Raw genomic sequence first — 26652 nt, 5'->3', positions numbered from 1 at the left:
TTTTTATATAAATTTAATAGTGCATTACCCCTGCCAAAAGGGTAGCATGGCTAAAGCATTTTAGATACAGATTCAAATTTTTATTGGGGTGTAAATAAGAAAAATGGGAAACAATAAAGTATTACAATAGAAAAGTCAGTGTAAACTATGCCTGTATATATAACAGCTTGGTTGTTTTTAAGATTTCCATCAAATTACTTGTATGAATATCCCATTAATTTTAGATTTCATTTTGATAATAATTATGTTTGGTCTTGTGCCCAACTTACATAAACATTTTTATCCCAACTGTCAGACTTGATATTTTTGTTTATTTTTTACAAGTAACACCACAGAAAGCTTATCATGGGCCCAAAAACATCAATCATATTTCCAGTTTTTTTTTCCTTTGAAGTTGCTTCCAGATAAATCTCTCATTGTGAAATCTCATTGCCCCATTTACAGTGTTTACAAGTGTTGTAATTCAAATATTCTTGCCCTTTATATGTTTCATTTTACATTTTTCAATTGTTTCATTCCTGTTTTTCTTTTTCGTACCACAAAGAAATCTGTTAAGGAAAAAAAGACAGTAAAACCGTGTCATGTGTTTTGGTTGGTAATGCTAGAAAGTGTCCTTCTGAAATCTACAGTATGATGAAGAAGCAAGTCACTTTCTCTTGTCTTTGAAAACACTACAGTTCTAAAAACCCTTGCTCACCAAGGCTCAGTTCATATGATTGCTTCCCAGATTATATGTGGGATACCACTGTACTTATGCACATTGTGCATAATCACATTGGCGGGGTACAAACCGCCGCTTTGCGGCGGTCTGCCGCCGCCGCCGGTAGGTCCATGGGGGAGCCGGAGCCTTCAGACGGCTTCTTTTTCAGTCGCGTTTGTGACGTAGCGAGGCGCCAGGGGCGCACTCACTACGTCATAAAGGCTGAGACACGTCCGGACGCTCAGCGTCCGATACGTAAAGATGGCGGCGCCCATGTGGAAGGGGCGCCACCATCTTGTACATATAGGATACGTACTAGGGTTAGGGGGGTGCGGAAGCACCGCCCCTTCCTAACCCTAGTACGTATCCTATACGTACTATATGGCGGTTTATATCCCGCCATTGATTTATCTACATTAGATTTTACAAGTATCCAACCTTTATAGGCATACCCAGTGGCCAGTATGCAAAAATGCAACCTTGCTAATTTACCACATGTAGTAGTATCTGGAAGAAAATGCTGCAAAGACCTACATCCATCACAGGAGATCAGTGTTTCCAGTCATTATGTGTATGAGTTTATATTAGAGGGCTACATTGTGTGAGTTATTTCCAATTATGGCTTTGTGCTAGGAGAAAATACTGGTACTTCAAACTGTAAAGGCAGGACACGAGATTTTCACCAACCTTGTTACCCATTACTGCAGCCCTCTGTCCTGTATCACATCTTGATCAAGCTATTAGGAGCCGTTCTTAGTTTGAATATGGAGGAACTGCTGTGGGTAGGGGGATCAGAAGCAATCAGTTATCCTACTATGAGTGAGCAAAAGTGCCTTCTGTTAGGTCAAAGCCATTGTCAGATACAATCTAGAGTCTACTGAAGGGAAATTAGGTCTTGTTAAATTAGACAGGGTTTATTTTCATGAAGTGTGCATGTACTAAGGACAATGTGTGTTAGAATGAAGACTAGTGATGTAATAAGTCTTCATCTGTAGAAAAAAATAATAATGGAATTCCTTAATTACAACTGATTTTCTTACTGTCTTCTCATTGCTTGCTTGTCTTGTACTGGGGGTTTTACAATGCTTTTGAATGAAATTCTGTTACTCCAGTTCCATCACTTCATGTGAAGATTGCATGTGAACTTTTCTTCTTTTTTAAAAAAAGGAGAGCAGAAGATGTTATATTCCACCTCTGTTCATTTCATTGATATCCACAGCTATCTCAAATAAAATATTTCTTATCTCATGAAGGACTTTGGCACATTTGAGTTACTGAAAAGTGCTACATTTATTTAGTGAACTCTTTGCTGTAGTTTTTTATTTTCTTTAAAGGTCTGATGTATGTGGAGGATGAAAATAACATAAAAATGTAATGTATGTTACAGATCGCATTGAGAAACATTCCACAATGCCAGACTCACCTGTGGATGTGAAGACGCAATCCAGGCTGACGCCCCCAACAATGCCACCTCCTACTACTACCCAAGGAGCCCCAAGAACCAGTTCTTTTACACCCACAACGTGTAATTATACTTTTGTTCCATATATTATTTCTCTAGGAAAGGCTATATTGTTGCTTGATGCAAAGACCTGAAAGGATGGGAAGAGAAATTTATGCCACTATTTTAAAAAAGGTTGTTCTTTGTTATGCACTAAAGCAGTTAAGCAAAAGTAAGAAGAGGAAGCATTAATAATAGTTTTTAATATGTTAATAATATGTAAGCTTAGAGGCTGAGTCACATTAATAGATTTCATGCACTTTGAAAGAACTACTTTCTACCTCCTGTGCTCCAAAGTTCTGGCTTTAACTGTTTGAGGGAATTGTGAGGAACTTTGTTCCAACCAGTGTTATTATTTTTGGATAATAATGTAATTAATTTAATTAATTAATTAATTAATTTGTTTTATTTATATACCGCTATTCCAAAGATCATAGCGGTGAACAGCAAGTAAGCTAATTAGCAAGTAAGCTAATTTGCCCCCAACAGTCTGGGTACTCACTTTAGCGACCTCGGAAGGATGCAAGCCTGAGTCGAGCTTGGGCCCTTTTGCTGGTCTTGAACTCACAACCTTGTGGTTTCGAGTGAATAGCTGCAGTACAGGCATTTAACCACTGCGCCACCAGTGTGTTATATATTTGTTATGAGGGGAAGGTGTTATCTTAATAAAATAAATTTGGCCATTTTATCTAATTTTAAAACAGCATAAATTATCCATTGGACAATTAATGCTTCTTAGATGATTATTACCTTAATAGAATCATAGAATCATAAAGTTGGAAGAGACATCAAGGGCCATTCAATCCAACCCTCTGCCATGTGGGAACTCTCAGTCAATATCATGTGGATGTCTCCATTGTACCTTCCCCACACAGCCAGCTTTGAAAAGAACTCACACCAATATATGTCCATTGGCGGGTCTTACTAAATTCAGAAAGCTGGAGACACAGAATTATTGCTGTGTACTATTCTACAGAGAACTGAAAATAATACTGTAAGATTACTGAATGCTTTTAATTCCTGTTCTCCTGCATTGGATTGTGCTTCCAGTTTATTATGGCAAAAATGATCTAGTTTGATACCACTTTAACTATCATGGCTCAATGCTATGGAATCCTGGGGATTCCAGCATTGAGCCATGACAGTTAATGTGGCATCAAGCCGGCTCATTTATGCAGTGTGGATGCAGCCTTTGAACTCATGAAGACCTATTCTTTTAGCCACCTTGGGAAGCACAGATATTGCAAATTAATAGCTCACGTCCTAATAATGGCAAAGATGCTATCAAGTAGTTCTGTTTCTGCCTTTGTGTTAGCTGTGGAGCTTGGTTGCTGCATTGTCAGTAAGTGACTGCTTTTATCCCAATTTTATTGTAAAAAACAGAGTCTGAATCTAAGATGTTCTGACATATATTATGTTGTCTATCCATGAAAACAGGAATCTTAAACATTTTTAAAACTAGTTGCTTCATCATATGGTTGCATTGCCTATGTTAAGTATTCAAGAAAGCTGATAAGATATTAACATTTTTTATTTTAAAAAAAAGCTTGTAGTATCATCATAAACCTTGACCAAATACTATTTTATAAACTATTTTAAGACAGGAAAATGTTATGCCAAAAGTTTTTTGGTGTGTATGTGTGTAAATAATATTTTGTCTCCATTCTTCTAGTAACCAATGGCACAAGCCATTCACCAACTGCATTGAATGGGGCTCCTTCTCCACCCAATGGCTTTAGTAATGGCCCATCATCTTCTTCGTCATCGTCTTTGGCTAATCAACAGTTACCACCAGCTTGTGGAGCTAGGCAGCTTAGCAAACTGAAGAGATTTCTTACAACACTACAGCAGTTTGGCAATGACATTTCACCAGAGATTGGAGAGAGAGTGCGCACTCTTGTGCTAGGACTTGTGGTAAGCACACTGCAGTGAGCTTATTTTCTGTTTCTCTAGTCCAAAACACACTACAGATGTTATCCATTTTCAGACCACTTTAACTGTCCTTGCCCAGTGCTAGGGAATTCTGGGAATTGTAGTTTTGTAAGACATTTAGCCTCCTCTGTCAGTGAGCTCTGGTACTACAATAAACTACAATTCCCAGGATTCGCTATCGCTGAGCCATGGCAGTTAAAGCGGTCTCAAACTGGATTATTTCTGCAGTGTGTTTTGGACCTCTATTTCAAAGCTTTCCTTTATTTAGTCAGGAAAGGGATAAGTGAGAAGCAATATTTTTTTTATTTATTTACATCTCAGTCTGGTAAGTAGCCTGGAGAAGTAGATTTACAATAGTTAAGGATAATTGTGGTTAATTTGGCTAAAAAGAATAGCCAACAGGATTGGTCCTGTTCAGAGGTCTAGCCAGCCATTCACCTTTTAAGAATACAGTGGGTCCTTGTTATCCACTGGGGTTTGGTTCCAGGAACCCATGTGAATAACAAAATCCATGGATGCTCAAGTACCATTAAATACACTGCCACAGCAAAATGGTGTCCCTTATATAAAATGGCAAAATCAAGCTTGGCTATTTAATGTATACTTTTTTAAAAATATATTTTCAAGTTGTAGATGCCTGAATCTGTTGATAAAAAAATCTGTGGATAAGGAGGGTCAGCTGTACTTTATCCCTCTCAGACACACTTCTTTTCTGTCCCCCCCCCCTCCGAAACATATAGTGTCCTGTGAGGATGTACTTCTGCACACCCTAGTGTCTACCCAGCCTTCCTGATGCCTTTGAGATAATGTAGCATCCGTCTAGCTATAGAGGGAGCAACACTTGGAGAATTAGTTTATCTTGTAGTATACATGATGCCTATATGCCATATATTTCCATATTCAGTAGAATTAGAACAATTGTTATAACAGGTAGAATAGTGGAAGTTGTATGGTTGCCTTCATGTCCTGCATATTGGTTTGTGGAAAACAAGATACCTAACTAGATATATCTTTGGTCTGATACTGGGCCTCTCTTGTGCTTTAGCTATTGAATAAATGGGCTTTTAATGTATATCTTCATTCTGGTTTGTGCCTTAAATGAATACATTTCACACACACAGACCCCGTAGAGCCTTGCATAACCCACAGATATTTCTTCTGCCTCCACCATGTACTAACAGAAGAGAAGCTTAAGCTACTCAGAGCCAGTTCACAACTGCCTCCAGCATGGCAGCTGTGTCTCATGCTGAATTTGCAGCTGTTCATCTTGGAGACAGTCGTGTATAGGCCAAAGAATGGCAGATGCAAGACTTGAAAATCCCATGTAGAGCACTAGTCTAAAAGTCAATGCACGCACAGTTCTGTTTGTGACATTGGCCATTGCCTTGGAGCTTGATACCAGTGGTTAAATGGAAGAAAAAGGACCAGCTGCTTCCTGAAAACAGAAGTGAGAATGGCCCATTAGTTGAGAACAGGAAAAGTGATGTATCACTTGATCCATTTTTTCTTGATGTAGTTTTTCTATTATCTGTCTTACTGATGAAGCACAAAACTGTGACAAGACAACCATCGAAGGCAGCCATGGCCTTGGAATAAACCACTTATCCCACCCACCCCTCCCCAGTCAGCCTTGTTGTATGTTTCTAAAATTTAGTCAGACTTTATTACAGGGTGAAACAGATGCATCAGTGAATGGGGCTACTGTCTATCCATAATAAAAATACAGATGTGGTGGTTTCTATACTGTGCAAATTTTAAGTTTTATAATGTGACTATTATGCAGCTGTTAAGATACCACAGTATTAAAATTTCTCTTTAGAAAGCATTGCAGGATGAATCTCTGTTGCCAAATATTTCTGTTATTCATTTTACAGAATAAGATATATATTTTTTTTCATTCAACAGAACTCTACTTTGACAATTGAAGAATTTCATTCCAAACTGCAAGAAGCTACTAACTTCCCACTGCGACCTTTTGTCATCCCATTTTTAAAGGTATTGCACAGATCATTGATCTGGAAACTATTTTAAACCATACTGTTGCTAGGTCACAGATGTGTATTACAGTTTTGCTTTTTAAGAGAGTGAGAAAAATGAATTTCACATTTTAAGGGCCCCTTTTCTCAGTGTAAGTGGATGAGCCTCTATTAGAGTAACTATTTTCTTCTGATCCACTGTTAAGTACTGGTGGAATCTGTCAGCTTCCTAGCTTGTATGAAGTGTTTGGTCTCACACACACACACACACACACATACACACACACACACAGTGTCAACTATAGCTTATAGTGCCGCAAGTAGTTTTTTGTGACCTGAAGTAAGGACTGGCATGGCTAGAGACACCAAAGTTTGGACCTTGGTGCTTTCAGAATGTGGCACCCCAATGGCACTTTTTTGGATTAGAGCTAGTCATGCTTAAGAGGTTCTTTGAGTTGTATTTGAAAAATTAACTCCAAAACTGCTCAGAGGCAGAAGAAACACAGAAAAAAAAATTCTGTGACAAAAGAAATGGTTGATTTTACATCTATGAAACAAACATATGAGCAGGATAAGATGGGCCAATCCTGTTGTATTCTGCCTGCATATCCAGCCCATTGTCTCTGGCATTTATGTGGTTCGGTGTGGTGATGGATGGGTGTTCAGACACCATCAATTCACCCATCACTACTATGCTGTTCTCTTTGCAGGCCCCACCATGGCACATAAGGGCTGAAATGGGGTGCCTGACTTCACCAACATGGTCAGACGCCCCCTTCCAACATCACAGGCCATGACGGGAGCCTGCAAGGAGAATGGTGGTAGTGGTGGCAGGTAAGGGGATGAAAAGCCATCTGTTATGACAGGGTTTCTGGGAAACCCTGTTTCAAACAGCAAGTTATTTATCACTGACGTAAGTGCTGGTGGGGCTGGGTTTGGGCCAGATTTGTTGAAATGGCATTCTGGGTACCCATTCCTGGACTGGGGCTGCCGGTCTGTATTGTCTGAACAGGATAATGCCAGCCCTGGGGGAGGCTGGGGAATAGGCCTTTTGGCTCATTTGTACAGCCCCCATGTAACATATAAGATGGCTTACAGACAAAAGCTGCAAATGAACTGTACTGCTACACCTTTTATGACATTTGAAACAATAATATTGTATTACAAGCTGAGCTGATTGAAATTCCTGGTAAATATTACTAATTATGGCCCATTTTTCCTATTGCTTGACTGCTCTGTACCTCTTCCCCATAAACCCTGTGAACCCGTCCAAAGAACCCACCCACATTCACATATTTGTTATCATATGTGCTCTTTCTCTTGACTAGGAATGCAAGATTTAATTTGTTGTGTCTCGTATGCAAGAATTAAAAGGATACAAAAGCTTTATTTTCTACTTGGTGAGCTTATAGGGATTCTTTAAATTAATTTTTCTTATTCTGAGATTTCAAGTGATTTTTCTTTCCGTGATTTTGGGGATTTTTTTTCTAAAATGGATTTTGTACAAAAATGCCCTTCACATAGTTTTTGCAAACATTTGGTAAAAAAGTTCTGAAATGTAAAAATCTCATGTGGTTTGATATTTTCCAAGAAGAATGAGAAAATTTGGAAATGTTATTCACATCCCTACCCCTGCTGGATATATTTTCCATGTAATAATATTTTATTTGATAATAAAATACATAGTACAAACTTAAGCTAACCAGCCTCTCAGATAATATTTGTGATGATTATGTAATTTTGTAAATCCATGCTCTCACCTTCTGCAGTTCATGTATACATCTGACAAGAGCAGAGTTGCCTTGAATGAATAGGGTAGGTATTGTTTTGTACCAACAAAATTTCCTTAAATTTCCTCATTTTGATATCAAGGTGCAGGATTACTGATAAAATTTGTAATCCCGTGTTTATCTAGGAATGGAAAGAAAATTCCAAAATATTAGAAATGGCCTTGAAAACCCTGACAAGATGAATCCTCTCCAAGCCCTTTTCTTGTCTTGTTTCTTAGTCCTTAAATAAGCTCAGGACTATTCCTGATGTCATGTTGGGGGCAGATGGGGGAATATGTAAGCGAGGATCATGAAAATCTAAAGCCTATCCAGTTCTCAAGAATCTCCCTGCCAGCCTTCTGATGTCATGGGAAGGCAGACTAACAGAGCCAAGAAAGGATTGTGGAAGATGCCTCCAGCATCTTCTTGCAGCTTTCTCCACACCTGATGAGATGTGGGTATCTATAGACATAGGATGACAGTGGGGGAGCCAGACTGAAAAGATTCTCACTAAGCAAAACTCTGCATAGTTTTTTGAAGTTGTCTTGAATCAAGGTGAAGTTTTATTAAATTATTCATTCCTCTGTGCAGGAACAAATAATTTAGTGCAGCACATTTCCAGATGTAGCTGCACACATACCAAGAAACAACCAGTAACATTCTGCATCATAATGTTGATAGGTAAAGGTAAAGGTCGTCCCTTGACATGAATGTCTAATCGTAACCGACTGTAAGGGGCTGTGCTAATTTCCATTACTAAACTGAAGAGCCAGCATTATCCGAAGACTACTCCGGTGGTCATGTGGCCAGCATGATTGCGCCTGAACACTGTTACCTTCTCGCCGAAGTGGTACCTATTTATTTACTTGCATTTTGATGCTTTCAAACTGCTAGGTTGGCAGAAGCTAGGACTAGTGACAGGAGTTCACCCCTTCATGCAGCACACGGGCCTCAAACTGCCAACCTTCTGATCTTCTGACCATCAAAATTGGCATCTTAACCACTAAGCTACCACATAATGTTGGTACAGAATCTAATATTAGGCCTTAAAATAGTCCTGTTTTAATCTTTTTGCTTGTTAGGGGACAGACCTGTACCCCATAATTCTGCAATTCCTGCCTATTCTAAGCATTAGAGAATATGATAAATTTATTTTAAGCTGGTTCAGACACAGTTTAGTATAAAGCACAGGGGAGAGGTGCAAGTCATTCAATGAACTGTTCAGTTCTTGAATACCTACAGATTTTGATGATTTAATCTCCTTAACCCAGCCCACTGTATCTTCCTGATGATTATTTGGCTGACTCTTGTGATTTCCAGAGCAAGTCTGTTCAATTGTTCCCTGTATTTTTCATTTCTACATTTGTTATCATACAGACAACAATACCATAGCTCAGGCCAAATTGCAGACTCTCAACATAGATATGGTGAAAAATCCTAGTCCCCACTACGTTTGGATACTCCAGTTTGAAGACAACTATAATAACTAATGGAAAATAGGAGCCATCAAATAAACATTATGACATCAGATACCAGCTATAACAGTTAAAGCTTTGATCCAAGAGCATTGGTAGTGACAGGATTCTGACAATTTCACAAACACACGGGCTGTTATAGGATTCATCTAGCTTTTCGTATCACTCTTTGCTAGATACAGCTATATAATAATTAATAATAATTTGTTTTATTTATATACTGCTATTCCAAAGATCATAGCGGTGAACAGCAAGTAAGCTAATTAGCAAGTAAGCTAATTTGCCCCCTACAGTCTGGGTACTCATTTTAGCGACCTCGGAAGGATGCAAGCCTGAGTTGAGCTTGGGCCCTTTTGCTGGTCTTGAACTCGCAACCTTGTGGTTTTGAGTGAATGGCTGCAGTACAGGCATTTAACCACTGCGCCACCAGGGCGCCTTTGCTCTCTAGCTGTTTCCAGTTACAGCCCACCCTTGTGGCATACATGCCCTCACCATATGTGGATTCAAGCCTACACGGACAGCGAGTGGTGAGGGGAAAATGGCGCATGCACGGGAGCGCACTGCCATTCAAATAAATAGGACTCCAGCATACGTGAAATTTGCCTTACACTGAGGGTCCAGAATGGATCCCGTGTGTATGGCAAGAGTGGACTGTATTAGCATCCTACTGCATTGTCTTCTTGCTTTTCCAGTTTTGTTTTGTTTTGTTTTGCTGGAAGAACTGCAATATGGACTCCACATAATTAGTTCCTACTATGTATTCAATTACAAAGAAGCCCATTGTATCTCATTTACACCAGTAAGTTTGTCATAACAGAACAGAAGTTACTTGTCCCTCCTTCACCATTCTCTTTTTCCATCCACTCTTCTCCCCTACTGCTTTGTGAGCAAGTGTACATGTTTCTCATATGCTTGCTTCTTTAAAAAGAAATAGCACAGGAATTTCAGAATTTCCAACTTCTCAATTTTGAAATTAGTTCAGTCTGTAGACTGAACCATTTCTGTAGACATAAAGCTGCTTTTTCTTCAGTTGGGTGTGTCACATATTTATATGTATATTTAATAAAAATAATGAAGAGGATTACCGCATAATAATTCTAAAATTTCAAAATGCTGAAGCTCACTGTTTCAAAAGTTGCTTCACATTTTGTCCCTTCTGATATAGAATCATGTTACTGGTTTGTCTTGGACCATTTTTTTACCTTCTCCTAAGCAGGAAATATATGTTCCTTGAAAAATTGCTCAATGTGATTTGGAATATGAAGCACCTCCTTTGCTACTTCTGTATTTCCTTTTAAGTGAGGAAAAACATTATAGTGTCTAACCATAATACGAGAATCAGCATGGTGTCATGGTTTTGAACACTGGATTATTACTCTGGAGGTCAGGTTTTGATTACCTAGTTCGTTATGGAAATCTTGGATGAGTCACACACTCTTAGTCCCAGAAAACCCTGTGACAGGTTTGCCTTAGAGTTACTCTAAGTCAGAATTCCTTTGAAAGCACACAACAACAATAATACCTGAGAAAGAATGTGTGAAGCTCCATTTTGCTAACAACCAAAAGTCAAATCTTACTTCGAGATGTCCAGTATAAAAATACTTTTTAAAAAAGAAAATCAAAGATTTTCAGATCAGTCACCTCTGTAAATATATAGTGAAACTTTCTTTCTGTACTGTGCTTAAAAAATAAAGCAAAAAAACAAGGGGTGGACAAAATTTCAGAATGGTGAATTCCAGAGTTATTTTTTATAAGTGCATGAACAGGCATGTGGAATGCCTGCAATAGATGTGAAGAATATTTACAAATTTTATTGCCATTGATGAGAAAACCTGTCTTGATGTGTAGTGAGACTCCATCAACAGAGAACAAGATTTTTTCACCCATGTAAGGCCAGTACTTACTTCGTAAGCAATAGCAACAGCAAGAACATTGGTTCTTGTGCAAACCTTTACACAACAATCCTTCGTTAAATTTTACCAAAAAGTCCTGAAATGCAACTATCACTACTACCACCCACCCACCCACACATACACACAATCTCTCTTAATTTTGTCCAACAGGAACAAAACTTTTGCTTTTTTTTTCCTATGCAAAAGCAAAATAGGCCAATATTTATATATCTAATATATGAACAAATAATCGTAGCAAATGTTGTCTTTGGGGGCATAAACCATAAATGCATGCATAAAAGTTATAAAAGCCCTGGGAAGACAAATGAGTGATAAACACATATACAAATAGTTCATTTCATCACTAGTTACGGCTGCTTTTTGTCTTTCTTGTGGTATGCATTGGAGTAGAAATGGAAAGAAAATTTGAAAATATTTCAGAAATGGTTAAAATATATATGTTTTTCAAGTGTTGAGAAATTTTGATGAGAAGAATCCTGTACTGAGCTGAAATTTGGATGAGAAAAATCTTTGTGTGGGCGGGGTGTTCCCTCCCTGTGACATGCTGCCGGTGCACGTGCAGTGAGTTAGGTTTCGGTTTCCCCAAACAACATGCTGACCACAGGAAGCTGCTTCAAACTTTACTAAACAAATATAACAGGAAAACAAATGGGCCAGACCCAGGTTACTTTACCACACGGCCTCCTTCACGGGTTCCCCTGTTGGATCCCTTCTTCAGTGGTGCTCCCCACCAGACGTCCTCTGGGTCCTTTCTTGCAAGGCTCCCAGTCCGCCTTCTCTCGTAACTCGGGTCCTGGTCTTTGTTCCCAATGTTCCCCTTTCAGGTCCCACCACTCGCCCTCCAGAGGTTCCTTATCCTGGTGTCTCCACTCCCCTTTGTGCGGGTACCGAAAATCTCCTTCCCTCTGGGGGTCAGGTAAAGTCACAGTGGTGTGTGTGGTTCTACCCTTATCAGACCATGCCGTCCCTCCAGGGTCTTTTATCTTTACTCTTTAGCTCTTCTGTGACTCTTCTCTACTCTCATTAGCTCCCTTTATTAAGCAGATTGAAACAGATCAAATCAAACCATATATCTTCTAATTGTTCGCGCCAGTTTGTAGCATTTTCAAAAAGACTCACAGGAAATAATCATTCCAAATCCGATTGTAAACAACTCACATTACAGTCTCTCAGGATCTTTCCCCGTTTGGGGCAGCAGTAAAGAGAGGAGCTATCAAAGCGGCTTCCTAATCAGCAGCGTTTTATTCTTTTATGTCTTCCCTTCTTCCTTCTTTCTTTAGTTGTTAAATGCTCAAGAAGGCAGGGAGGATCCGCATTCAGCAGAAACGCCGAGCTGGGTCACAGCTTTAGGCTTGCCCTTGCAGGCTCAGTCTCCCTTCAGACCTTGCAGTCCCTCAATAACCACTTCGATTTTAACTGTCTCTCCTTTCTGGGAGGGGACTTGCCTTGCAAATAGAGGGCCCCCGGAATCCCCTTTATCGGTGGGATATTAGGGCTCCCCAAGCGGTGTAAAGCAGGGAGTTTGCCACGATCAGCAGCTGCAATTCTCGGAGCTTCCCTAAACTGCAGCCATTGCAGAGCACATCCCGCCAGAAGCTCCCACGTCTCCCTCTTCGATCCACCTGTCCTTCCTCACTTATATCCTCCTCCCAGGGCATTGCCCCCTCTCCACCCACTCCCTCTGGGTCTTTATGCTCCCCTTCCCCTTGGACCGCCCGTTCAACTCTTACTTCCCCTTCCCCCACCTGACTACACTTTGCAATTTGGTACTTTGCACAAAATCCATACATGGTTGTTTTGCACAGAAAACAGCATTTTCTGTGCAGGAAATGTCCTTTTCTGGGTGTAAAACAATATTTCAAAGCAGAAATATTCATTCCTATACAGACCTATTCTGTTTAAATTCTCACATAATTGATTTGCATTGGAAACAGCAGTTTCCTCCTAGCAGTTAATATTTCTGCCTTAGAAATAATATTTTCCACACAGAAAAGCCTGTTTTCTGACCTAAAACCTCATATTGAAGCTGGCACAGAATACGTTCTGAATTGCAAAGAGTCTCCAAAACTATGCGATTTTTGAAGACTTTCTCCCAATGGGAAGAAATTAATTCACTGTTACCATCAAAAAGAAAATTAGTGAAGAATTGCATCCCTACATTTGAGTGAAAATAACGAGTACCTTTGCTTCTGAGCTTCTGGAGAGTTGAAGGTTCAAATAGTGAGTAGTTCAAATAGTTCCTGTGCTTCTAGACTCATTTATGGATTGATATAAATAACTAAGGCGCAATACAGATCACCCCTTTGGGGCGGCCTGGACCCGCCCCTTTTCTCTCCAAATTGGGGCCAAGGCAGCCTCACTGGCAGCCCTGCACGCCCAATCCAGAGTTTTTCTGGGCCACGGAGAACTGGCAAAATGCCACTTCTCTCTGGCGCGGAAAAGAGGTGTCCTTGGGGCTTCATGCCCCCGGACACCCCGACAGCCAGAGCCTTGGGAGAAAGGGGCTGCCCAGCCCCTTTCTCCTTGGCATTGTTCCCATGAGAACGATATGCATGGCAAAAAGGAGCTCCATTTCATAGCTCTTTGTCACACCGCAGCCAGACCCCATAAGCAACCTGGGGCAGCGCGGAGAAGTCACACACGCACCATGCCATTTGGACACGGCACATGCGTGACATCGTCGTCACATGCCCTGTGTGGACAGCGCTGCGTAACGACGACGACGTCCACACAAACTAGGGTTAGGGAGCATGCAGTTGCTGCGCGCTCCGTAACCTTATAATTAGTGCCAGTACACCACTTAATGTTGGTGTGGTCTGGACTGCACCTAAGAGAGAGTGTCAGCTCTTGAGTTACTTTACAGTTCTAATGTAGTGCCTAGTTCATCCAGCCCTACTTACATCCACATTTGGTAGCTTCACTATTCAGAGTAGTAATGGAACCAGTGTATGATTTCATCTAGACAAAAGTAAGGAAAGTGCAGCCCATGGACTACATGTCGCCCCCAGTATACTTCAATGTGTCCCAGAATTTGAAAGAGAAAGAAGAGACTGGCATCAAAATGCTTTCAAACACCTAGTAGAGTAACATACTCTTGGGGGAAGAAAAACTCATCACAGACCTAAAATAGTCCAAGGGGCCTAAAATAAGGTAAAATTGCCCTCCAGATTCTCCTGTGGGAAGGAGACAATATGGCCTCCTGCTATTTGATAGTTTTCTACTCTTGATGTAGACCATTGCACTGGCTCTGTGACTCTGCTGTCCAAATTTTGAGTTGTATGTACCTTATCTTAGCTCATCTTTGGCAAGAAAAGGCAGTCACAGTTTGATGTAGGACAGTATTAATAGGATATTACTTAGTAATGATGCTATTCTTCTTTCATCTACAAAAGCGTTTGTGTACCTGATTTGTTTCCTCTACTACATATTGGAAAATTACTTGCATTTGGAATTGTTTGCCCAGTAGCACTTCTCTTCGGCAAAATGCAATCACCCCCACCCACTCCAGGAGAATTGTTGTTGTTATTAAATCTTGAGAGAGCAAGACATTGTGAAGCAACCAGTTAATCTTTGAAGCCTGAACTCCATAGGACCTACATTTAAATGAAGCCATGTAGAGTCTACAGTTACTTTTCATATCCTTAATGCTTTATCGCTGAATAATTGTTAACTATTTACAAGCAGCAATTCTTATCAAATGTGCTTTGGTTTGGCTGTCTTCTTTACAAGACACCACCTACTGGTTGAAAAAACCATGAAACATGGTGAAAGTCCTCTTAAATTCAGATTTGAAGTACAAGAAAATGTGTAGGATTAAGATAACACTGCAAAAGCTTCTTAAAAGACTCTTTGATCGGTTCTTGATCCCAAAGTATTTCCCTGCTCACCTGCTAATACAGATCCTCCACAGAGATCTGTGGTTTAGAATTCTAGGTTCCTTTCTCTGGGTATGAATGCCTATGTATGTGTTTTTAACTTTAAAAATGTATATAGTGCTAAAACATCTCACATCATGCATAACAACCTTGAAAAAGTAAAACCCAAAATGTAAAATCGCTACCAATAAAAACAGAACATAAAAGAGAGCAAGCTTTGCTCTTGTATTTCTTTCACCCTGTTCCCAAGCATTTCTTCAAAGAGCAGGTGAAAATGGAAAGATAGTTCTTTGAACTTTTCAGATAGACCAAAGTAACCTAGTGCTCTCCAGAAAGATGTTTTCATGACAACTTCCACCATATCCAGTCAGCATAGTCATTGGCCACACTGGCTGGGCATAATGAGATGTTGCAGTAGGCTGTTTAGATATATGGTGATTACTAGCTGCAACATTTCAGAGAAGATACTTTTTAGTCCTTGGTTTCATGTCCATGTATTCTGCAAGTTACTCTGATCTTGACACTTATGAAACATAGGCGCGACTCCGTCGCGGAACAAAAAGAACCTGCAAAAAGCAGGTTCTTCTTGTGGCGACTTTGAGATGCCGCAAGGCACCAATGGCGCACTTGCGGTGCCATAAAGGTGGCAGGGTGTGTGGATGCTACGCGTCCGTCGCATCAAAATGGCAGCACCCATGTGTACAGGGCGCTGCCATTTTGACGCCCCCATCACGTGCTAGGGTTGAGGCCGGTATGGACGCTACGTCCTCGGCCAACTCCTAGCACGTGATGGGGGTGGCGCAAAGGCCCATTTAAATCGGGCCCATTGATAACCTATTGATCATGAACATTCTCTAAGAAAGAGTATTCTCTCATACCGAAATTTGGCTTTGTTTTGTTTTTTTTAATTCTTTTAAAGGAAATTTTAGTTGTAGAATTTATTTCAGGTGGTTATTATTGCTTAATAATCTCCAGCAAAGTTTAAAATTGTGGCATTCTTCTAGAAAACACAAGCAGGCTTTTCAGTGGTCGGGGTCACCTCTGAAAACTGTGACAAAACAGTAAATGAAAGTGAACTTGAGCAGGTGTAGAGAGTCGTGCTGCAGAGTTGTTTTATGTCAGTTTAACTGTTTTATCATAGCTATTTCATATTTGCCATTCGTACTGCCCCTTCTGTAAACTGACATGATCACAAATAACATACTTGGCACACCAGAATAAACTTCTAGTACACAGCTGTTCTAAAGAAGTGCTTTCACTTTTTATACAAGCGTATATGTGCACCTGGCTTTCGTTTACCTATCCAGGGTATTTTTTCCCCCTGGGACTATTAAAAGTTTTTAAATTCATCCATACAGTGAATCACTGGTCACTGTTGTTATTCCTGATCGTTTCCTTTTGCTGAGAAGGACACAGCATCAGTTTGTAGGTGTATCAGGTCCCACCTATTCTGAATATTTATTTTTTTGTTTATAACTCGCTCTTCAACCAGAAAAATCTCCCAGAATGGCTTACAAATTGTTAATTTGACAGTTCTCTGCCCTTAGACTTACAGTGAAATGGGCATGCACTGATGATACAGAAATATGAAAGTACAGTAGGATAAAGAACAGCTTTATTATTCATTCAAAATTTATTACTAACTAATGGGTTTTGTACGGTGGAATTTATTCTTCACCTATTATGGATGAGAAATTCAATTTGTTTCAACACAAATGGCTTTATATAATTGCAAAGCAATATATTTAAAAACATGGGGATGGTTCCAAAATGTTATATAACCAGAAGGGGCTCTTCTAATAATGGAAACTTTTTCCATTCAGAGAACAGGAATGTTCAGAGAAAAGAAACTCACTAAAGCAGCTTCTCAGTTTAAGGGGATTTCTTTTTAATTCACTGGCGATTTTGTGCTCACAGTTTCCAATACAGTTGTTTGCTCTGGTGGAGGGGAAGCATTTAAATGCAAGTCTGATATCAGACTAGTTTATTATTGTCTGTGTAATTAAGGGCAAAATCTTTCTGCTTTAGATATCAATCTTTATAAATATCATCATGGTAAAGTTGGAAGCCCCAAAACACACACACACACGGGAGAGGAGGGAACAACAAGGACACTTCCAGAGCCTTCCATCATTGCTTTACACCATATGGTTGCCATATCATTTATTTAGGATCACTGGAATCAAAGATGCAACTTCTTTTTTCTTCTTCTAATTTTAGTGCTTTTCCTCAAAGGAGACATTAATGACAAAAACCATATGGTTGTGGGAACAAGGGCCTTAATAAGTGCATTGAAATGCTGCTGTAACAATATGCATTAAAGTCTTGTTTTCATTAAGCTAATGTAACCCGCAGACCCTCGGTTCCATTTTGCATTTATGGACAAACATTTACTGGAAGGATATTAGACACCATTCTAATTACCTAATCTGGCACCAGAATTGGAGCAAACAAAATTGCTTTGTATTACCATATTTTTAAAAATATATATTGGCAGAAGATATTTATGGAATCACTAAATTAAACAAGAGTACCAAATGAAAAACCGAATGTCATCTGTATGTCTACATTTGTAAATGGCCTGGTGCATGTTTCTCATTAGTTAATCAGTTACATTTAAAAGAGGAATGATTAAACATACATAGCTACCAAGTATATTTTCCAACCAGTGTTTCCAGTCCAGATTTCTAGTTAAGAATGCTTTCTACCCAGTTAACAAAAGCTAATTAAAAATCCTTTTCAGCTTCCCTCCCCCAGTACATATCTTCTCGTTCAATTTTATAAAATATTAGAAGTACAGAGTTTGTAGCACTTGTTTCTATTTCTGTAAAGTTTCTTTTTTATGGCACATATTAAGGCCTGTCCTGGTCTTGAGCCAGAAGATCCTCTGTCAAAAGACATCTGTGTGCAAGATGTCCCACATGTGACATCATTTTCCTAGGAACCATTTGGAAATTTATCAGTCTTAAAGACTGCACAGTTTTGTCTGTGTACATGGTTGAAAGCACTGGTTGTCTTATTCTAAGAAGCAAAATTTGAACTGAACCCACACTGAGAGTACAGAGCAGAGCTTCCAGACAGTCTCCATAGATTTACCTCATTTCTTCTGGGGGAAAATACTTGGTTGAACTCAAGTAATTGTTCCCAGCCAATCTCAGCACATCTCAGGGTTCATCTCAGGCACATTTTTCCTGTCCCTGAAAGATATTAATGGAGCCAATAGTGCCTGTGGGATTGGAGCCAATAGCGCCTGTGGGGCTAAGGGACAGAATAGGAGATTATCCATGTTCAGGTTGGCTTTTTCATTCTTGTCCTTTGTCTCCCAATTTTCCCTGCTCCATAGCAATTAATGGAATTATCATCTGTAGTGGAGTGATGACCAGGAGAGGGGAAGACAATTGTGTAGTGAAATTAGGTGGTAGTGGAGAAAGGACCAGCAGTAGTTGGATATGCATTTATTATTATTATTCTTTATTTATATATGTATCAATTGCTTCCCCCTCCTCCAAGGGAGTGTGTTCCAGTAAGGGCTGTTCAACAGTGGAACACACTCCCTCAGAGTGTAGTGGGGTCTCCTTCCTTAGGGGTTCCTTCCTTATTTTAATCAATTGTTGCTTCCTTATTTTAACCAATTCTATTTTATAGTATTACCTATTGTTTTATACATATTTGTAGATTGTACGCCATTGGCAGGTCTTATTTTTATTGATTTGATCATTTGTATGTACAGTGCTGTATGCATTTACAGTGCTTTAGAAATAAACTATAATAATAATAATAATAATAATAATAATAATAATAATAATAATAATAATAGAGGTCTTTAAACAGAGGCTGGATGGCCACCTGTTGGGGATGCTTTGTCGGGGATGCTTTGATTGAGATTTCCTGATGGCTATTGTGGTCTCTTCCAACTCTATGATTCTATGATTTTAAGTCAAGCTAATGGACTTGTTTTTTATAATGGGGCAGGGTAAACCCTTGCAGAAACAAAATTGGGGGCAGGATGTGAACACAACCCATGCTTTCTTAGCTGCTGTTGCCCTTCTCTCCCCCCCCCCCCTTGTGTACGTATGTATGTGTGTTTTCACCCCTGCAGAGTTTTGTTTTTTGATTCCATGCAAATTATGAATGGAATAAAACAGCTCCATTAGTTTGTGTGTTGGCAGAGCTTTTATTGTTGGTCTTTATCTTCTGTGCTGACTGTCAACCATTCTCCAGGGTTTCGAGCTGACTTTATCTTCAGCTCTACCTGGACATGCCAGGGATTGAACCTGGGAGATATCAAGTATAGTTTGAAACAGGGTCTTTGGAAACTACTAGTTTTGAATCCAACCTAGGCTTGTATGAATTCTTATGCCATTCCTAATAGTTTGCCATTTTACAACATCTTATGGTAACTTTTGGACTTGCTACACAGTAGAAGACAGTGGAACTAGATAGTCTAAAGATCCAACACATGGATTCAGATGCAACTACCCTTCTAGAAAATTGTGGAAAAGTGTTTCATTGCTGGAGTCCCATCACAGACAACTCAGTTGACACCATGTGGTATGACCATAGAAGTGGCTACTAGCAAAAGAAAGAAAAGAGTAATCTGATTCTACATAGAGTCTCTAAGGTGCAGGAAAGGACATGTGCATGTCTTCTGGATGTAAATGTGTCACAAATAAAAAAATAACATGTTAGTATTTAGTGGCTGTCTACAGCTATATATTGCAAAGGAGTTCTGACTGTATGTCACTGTGTGTATGCTGTACTGACAGAGTCCCTTTGTAACTTTTAAAATAAAGGGGAAAATTTTATTGCTTTAAAGGAAATGTGTGTATATTCTTTTCTCACTCTCCTTCTTCATCCTGCTCTCTCAAAGGGAGAGATCTCTCTATCCCCTGAGAGAACTGCAGGATTTCAAATCTCCCCTCCTGTTCCAGTGTTTTAACCTATTTATGCCAGGGGCGATACATAGCAGCTGGAGAAGTGCCAGATGGTCACAGAGGAAAAATTTTTTGTTATTCATTGTTGCAAAGCACATCAGAGCTAAGAGAGCCTAATTTCAAGTGGTGTTGTTTTGCACTGCCCTTTCTAGATAACAGGGGCCTATGCTAAAGATTTGCAGTATTCTCAAACAAATCCTTTTAACTCATCTAAGCAATAGTATAGTCATGGTGTTATTATGAGGTTGCAGGTAAAGATATTGATACTGATGTTCAGAAGCAGGGCAAAATTTGACTAATTATTAAAATAGTAAACACAGAGACATAATATCACTGAACAGATTGTGGAGAGAGGGCAGACTTTGGGGCATTTTTATGCATGTGATGCTAGTAGGGCTACTTTGTAACAGGGATATATGTTCTGATGCTGCTCCTCTGTCCTTCAGGCCAATCTGCCCCTGCTCCAGCGGGAGCTCCTGCACTGTGCAAGGCTGGCCAAGCAGAACCCTGCCCAGTACCTCGCTCAGCATGAGCAGCTGCTTCTGGATGCCAGCACCACCTCACCTGTTGACTCCTCAGAGCTGCTTCTCGATGTGAACGAAAACGGGAAGAGGCGAACTCCAGACAGGTAGACTTCTCGGAAAGTTCCTTATGATAAGCTTTGTGACTTTCACTTTGTCGCTCTTACCCCTACACCAAATCAACTCAGTACAACTTTTTTAAAGCCTCCTGTTAGCCTGAAATGAGAGCCCTTTTTTTCAAGCATAATTGCATTACAGGGAAAGGAATCTAAGGATGGGTGGATGTATGTGTAAATATGGGGGTCTTATGGGTAAGCAGATAGATGCATATGTCAGTGGTGTATGCATGTTGTTTTAGTCCCACTCACTTTCACGTTTCGCCCTGACGTCAAAAGATTACCCAAAAGAAATGGAGCAGCAATACCTGTATTTGCTGTAAATATAGTCCATCCTCCATATCTGTGGACTTGCCATCCATAGATTTCAGCATGTGTGGATATCAAGCCCGTGTGGAGGAGGCCGGCAGAGGAGGAGGGGGGGAAGGCAGCTGATGTTATCATCTAAATTCTAAAGTCGTGCTATGCAGTATTGTTGCCTTTACATTTGGCTCAAAAGTAGTGGTGGGCAATGTAACTGTTAGGGTGGGCAATGTAACTGTATCACTTGCCCTTACCAGAACAAAATTGTATTATGTGTCCTAGTTGTCCTGAAGTATCTTCAGTATAATCTCATCCACTTTTCTGCATTTATTTCTACTGCAAATGGAATGGATCACATCCCATTGTATTGCGATGGCAGAGTCTATTGCACAAAGTTGCAAAAAAATGATTTTGTTGAAAATCTGGGCTGCCATCCTGTTGGTTCATCCCAACTAGCATAAACCTGTTCAAATTAGTTCCTGAATACTGAGTCAATATGTAGGTAAATTCCATTGATTGAATGGGTGTACTCTAGCCAGGATTAACAACAGGACTGAGACCATAGTGTAGTTTTATAGATAATATTTTAATGATAATATTGAAAGAGGGCAAGATGGAAATCCAGTTTAAAAAATTAAGGCATGGGCACAGTGGAATGTTCCATTATTAGTAATAAATAGAAACTGCTGTTTTTGTATAATAAGACCAAAGGCACAATTTAGCTCTCACTAATTAGGAATATACAGTGCGCCTCCGTCATATGTGGGCATGCTTTACGCAGCTTTTAGCATACACTGAAAGCTGCACAGGGAGGAAGGGGTGGCACATCCCATAGGGAGTAATGGGGCGTGTGCCCATGGTGTGTGCACTCCGCCACGCCACCACGTGCACGGGCCCCATTCATTTAAATGGGGCTTGAGCATGTGCGGAATTTGCTTTACGTGGGGGAGTCTGGAATGGATCCCCCGTGTAAAGCAAGGGCGCACTGTAGTAGAGATCTATTCATAGCATTGTTATTTATGCTTAGCTTGTTGCATGCAGATTAAAGCAACTAACATTTATTTATTTTTTCTAATGTGCTCCTATCCTCATGTTTTTATTACTTGTTCAAGGTAAAAAGGTGGCAGATAATGTGCTCTTCTCCTCTGAATATATATTCACTGGTTGGGAATGCATACAGTATTCAAGCTAGAATGCAACTTTGTTGAAATCCTGATCCTATAGATAGGTAATGGGTGCTTTTACCATTGAATTCTGCAGCTCTGTAATTAAAGCTTCTTTGTAATCACGTGGCTATTAGGAGATCTAATAGCATTCTGATGAACAGGAGAAAAGCTAGCCCATTCTACACTAAGCTAGCCCATTCAATATGTCATACTGCTTTCCCTTTTGCTTCTAATTTTGCTTATTGCTGCAACCATTAGTTTGTCACTAGCTTCCTGCTAAATTTTGGTAACCACAGTTTACTCTTCTTTGAGATTCTTTTTGAACAAGCAGAAAACAAAAAAAGAGGGAAATAAAGTCCAGATATGTTAGAGACATGTAGCAAAAGCATGAAAAAATAGCTAGAAGGAAAACAGCTTTTATTCCATTGACATAGTAATTATGAATATATCTAACTGCTATTACTTATCTTTTAAACAGCATTCAATATAGGTGGTTGAGTACAATATTAGACATCCCACAGCCACTATCTTCAATAGTTGAGATGGGATGTTTACAGGATATCAGTACAAGCAGAGACTGAAGTACTTAATAAAAGAAGCAGGGAACCTTTTCACTCAGCTGGATCCAGAATCAATTAGGTTGTGCCATGGACCAAGAAGCAATGACATTTATACCACTGACTTCCAGTCAGAAGATAATCCTGTAGGAAGTATAAACATTTAATACTATGTTGGGATTTGAGAATTTAGATCAATCAACCACACCAAGCCACCCCTACAGGACAGATTGTATTGGACAAGAGATTTAATGTTTTGCCTAACCTAAATTATAGTGTCAAAAAGTTCACCTGCCTTTCCACCACAGTGTAAATCATTTCTCACAGTCTTGCATATTCTGTGTGTTTGCTGAAAATGGTATATTTCTCTTTCCCCACCCCACCCCCATGTATTAGACAAACAGCACACATTTATTTATTTATTGCTTTGTCCTTATGCTTTCACATGCTGCGAATGAATTTATGTTCCCCATATTGGGAACTGTCAGTATGTCACAATCTCATTTAACACATAAGAAGACATTCTCTGAGCTTTTGTGTTGGTGGGGAAGAGGCTTTTATGAACTTTAGGATAAGCAGTATCAACCCCATGAAGTCTTCTGGACTGTGCACCAAATGTAAACATCAGTATATTGCCAACTTTCTTGCTGTAAAGATAACCAAACCTGCTGCCTGGTGGTTTGAGGTGGCTGAACGTTGACTATGTTGTGAAAAAAGCCATAAGGGAATGTCAGGCATTGGACTGTTGTTTGTGTTGTTTGTCTGCCATGGCTATCAGCATTGGAACGGTTCTATACTGTCTTGGAAGCAAAGACCTGTGAATGGGGAGAGAAAATGTGTTACCACTATCTGTTAACTCTTACAGAAGTGCTTGGGAAAGACTTGCAGTATAGCATTGCAATGTTGTGTTATTGATGAATACATCATGAATAAAAGATCATGAATAAAATGAGCCGGGGTGTAGCTTATAATAAACTCCATTGAGCCTTAAACAGTTTTGGAAAGAGCTTGCAAAAAGCTTTCGACAAAGGTTTGCTCATACAGAATCGCTCTGATTTTGAGCCACATTTCTCATGTAGTAATTCTCCGTAGGGTTAAAAATAGCACTTTCGTGAACAAACGAGGATTTTCACTAGCAGAAGGTAACTGTTAGGTCCATTCCTTTGTTTAAGACTTTCCACTAGTTGAGGAGATGGTATAAGGCTGTGTACATATTATAGACTTAGAAGCAGTGTGATGTAGTCATAATTGCTAGAATGAAACATGCTTCATTTAATTCTCCTATTGTCTCTAGTTGATCAGATTTGCCAGGGTTTTCTAGTGCTTCAAAAACTGCAAAGGTTGTTTGACCACTATTGAGACCAGAGTTAATACATCAAAATGTAGCAGCTAACTGTGAGAACTTCGTATCATCTTGTTAAAGTTTTTTTAAAAAAACAAAAACACCCATATTGTTTGTTGTGGGCAATGTTACATATCCTATTCATTCAGGGTCCATGATATTTCAAACATAGTATGTTTGGACCTTCACAAATACTAACATCTTTGTATAGGGATGCATGCTATGTGTGCCTTTGTAGCTGGAAGAGAAGTTATTTAATAGGAACAATGCTCTTTTACTAGTTACCTTGCGTGAAGACAGCTTTGTTCTGTTGTCTAGTTGGTGATTTCGTGAAACCAGTTTAAGGACGTTTGGAGAAATAGCCTTAATGGTGCTCATTGTGTTTTTATTGGCTGACTTTGTGCAGTTTTGATTAATTTGAATAGCTAAAGTTGTTAGAATTGTATTTAGGCACTACAGTTTTTATTGGATGTAAGCTCCCTTGTAGTCCCATTTTTGGATGAACAGGCAGCATAGAAATTAGTAAAACAAAACTGATAACTAATTATCCATTTGTCACACTTTCTTGGCATTAGTCATATTCAGAGCAGCCTACTCAATGAAGGCTGAAGAGAGGGGCAATAGCCCTTGTTTGCATCTTGAGCATAACCCACTCATAATTTAAGAGTTTGAGAAGATCCTGAAAGACATATCCCCTTCCAGTCTTGTTCTTTTTCTTAATGCAGCTTCAGCATCTTGGTTGTATATTCATTTTTCTGCCTCTTGTTGTTTATCAGTACACCCACTACTAGTGTACACAAAGTTTCATGGAGCAGCCTGACAGGAGAGCTCTGTGTTTCACTGAATGTTTTCTTGGTGCATATGGTCTGACACGGATGAGCAGCCACGGTGAGATTTTGGAGTCTATTAAACTAGCTCATTAAAAAGATCAATCTGTTTCTGTAATAACTCTGGGAGCCATCAGTCACTGAAAGAGAGAAGGGAATGACACCTGAGGAGGCAACACATTTTTTGCTAATTTTGCATGGCATGTCAGGGACAAACACTCACTTCACATTTTAATGACTTTTTAAAAAAATATTATTTCCTTTTGTAGGACTTTTTTTTTTAAGTGCATTAACTGTCTAAGAATGATATATATGAGACCATTTCCTTTATTTGGTCGTAATCCATACATGCTTTTCAGATAACAGTATACTTTTATCCATGTGTGGTCATTGATTTTGTATCAGATTATTTGAGAGCACACACACATAGACACACACATTTAGGAGGGTTGAGGGTAGAAGCAAAAAAGGTAGACCGCATACCAGATGGATATACTCAATCAAGGATGCCACAGCCCTAACAACAATATAAATCAGATTATTAAAGACTTCAGATGAGTTTCAGTTTTAGCCAAACTAGAACTAGTTTGTTTATTATGAGAGGTCTTTGTTGGATTGATCATGTGTTTGCTTTTGTACAGTGGACCCTTGTTATACGTTGGGGTTTGGTTCCAAGATCCCCCGTGTATAACGAAATCCGTGTATGCTCAAGTCCCATTAAATATAATGACATAGCAAAATTGTCTCCCTTATAAAAAATGGAAAATCAAGGTTTGCTATTTGAAATTTATACTTTTGTTGAACATTTTTAAACTGTGTATGCTTGAATCTGTGTATAAACAATCCATATATAAGAAGGGCCGACTGTACTGCTATTGAACAGGTCATAGCATTCTTTCTCAGGTACTTCTGCCTTGGCAGACAAAGGTATCATTACCATAAGAACAAACAATCCATATAGCACCCTGTTTTTCATAGTGACCAAACACATGCCCAGGGAAGCTCATAAGCAGGATAGATAGTTCTTTCTCAGAGTTAATTGGGTTCACTATTATGCTGCCTGTGAACTTCTGGTTTAGCCCTCATGACTGCTTGCCATTGATAGGTGTATTAACTATTAATTTATCTAATTCACCACTTTAAAGCCATTTAAGCTATGTTCCATTACTATATCTTATGACAAGAAATGCCATATAATAATTGTGCATTATATGAAGCATTACTTCCCTTTATCTTTCCGGAATCTCTTACCAGTTCACAGTGGCACCAAATTATTTATATTTGTTCGTTTATTTATTTATTTTGCTACTTTTTAAGCTAGTAATATAGAAAAAAAGTTGAATATTGTTGTACAGGGAAGGCTTCTGTGCACCTTTGTTTTTAGTCCTACATCTTTGCTGTAGGCATATTATTGATGCATGCCCCCCACATGCAGCACGAAGTTTTCTCATCCTGGGAAGCTGTGTTTACAGCAATAGTGCTCATCATTACTGACTAAATACAACCAAACATTATACAATCAAAATGCAACCAAAACATTTCACATGGTAATAAGAACTGTAGAGAGCCAAGTCTCTTAAGTACTAAAAACATTGTTTACAGTGCAAAGCACAGGTCCAGTGGTGGTCACAATCAATTTAATTGTAAAATATACACCTTTATTGTTCTCATAACTTTTATTCAAGTATATAAATATGAATATATGAAAATTTTAGCTTAGGTGTGGAAAATTCCAGCAATTCACA

The 26652-nt window shown here is 39.3% G+C and overlaps 1 protein-coding gene across 6 annotated transcripts in view; it reads left to right on the top strand.

Moving 5' to 3' along the window:
* The window catches only part of LOC149317488 (protein CBFA2T1-like), a 182606-nt gene that overhangs the window by 109985 nt on the left and 45969 nt on the right, over positions 1-26652 (top strand). For all 6 annotated transcript variants that reach the window (XR_016280642.1, XM_089517606.1, XM_089517604.1 and 3 more), the window contains 4 exons: positions 2088-2225; positions 3874-4115; positions 6039-6128; positions 20522-20703. Coding sequence is in view for 5 of the 6 variants with exons in the window: in XM_089517606.1 (XP_089373732.1) it covers positions 2088-2225; positions 3874-4115; positions 6039-6128; positions 20522-20703 (652 nt within the window). In the remaining variant the exon portion in view is untranslated. The remainder of the gene's footprint in view (positions 1-2087; positions 2226-3873; positions 4116-6038; positions 6129-20521; positions 20704-26652) is intronic.

This window comes from Sceloporus occidentalis, unplaced genomic scaffold, assembly GCF_023333645.1.
Source record: "Sceloporus occidentalis isolate IW3139 unplaced genomic scaffold, rSceOcc1.0.p SCAF_3, whole genome shotgun sequence".
In the NCBI taxonomy this organism is placed as follows: Eukaryota; Metazoa; Chordata; class Lepidosauria; order Squamata; family Phrynosomatidae; genus Sceloporus; species Sceloporus occidentalis.
Note: the sequence above shows the minus strand (reverse complement) of the source record. Positions and strands in the feature narration are given on the sequence as shown.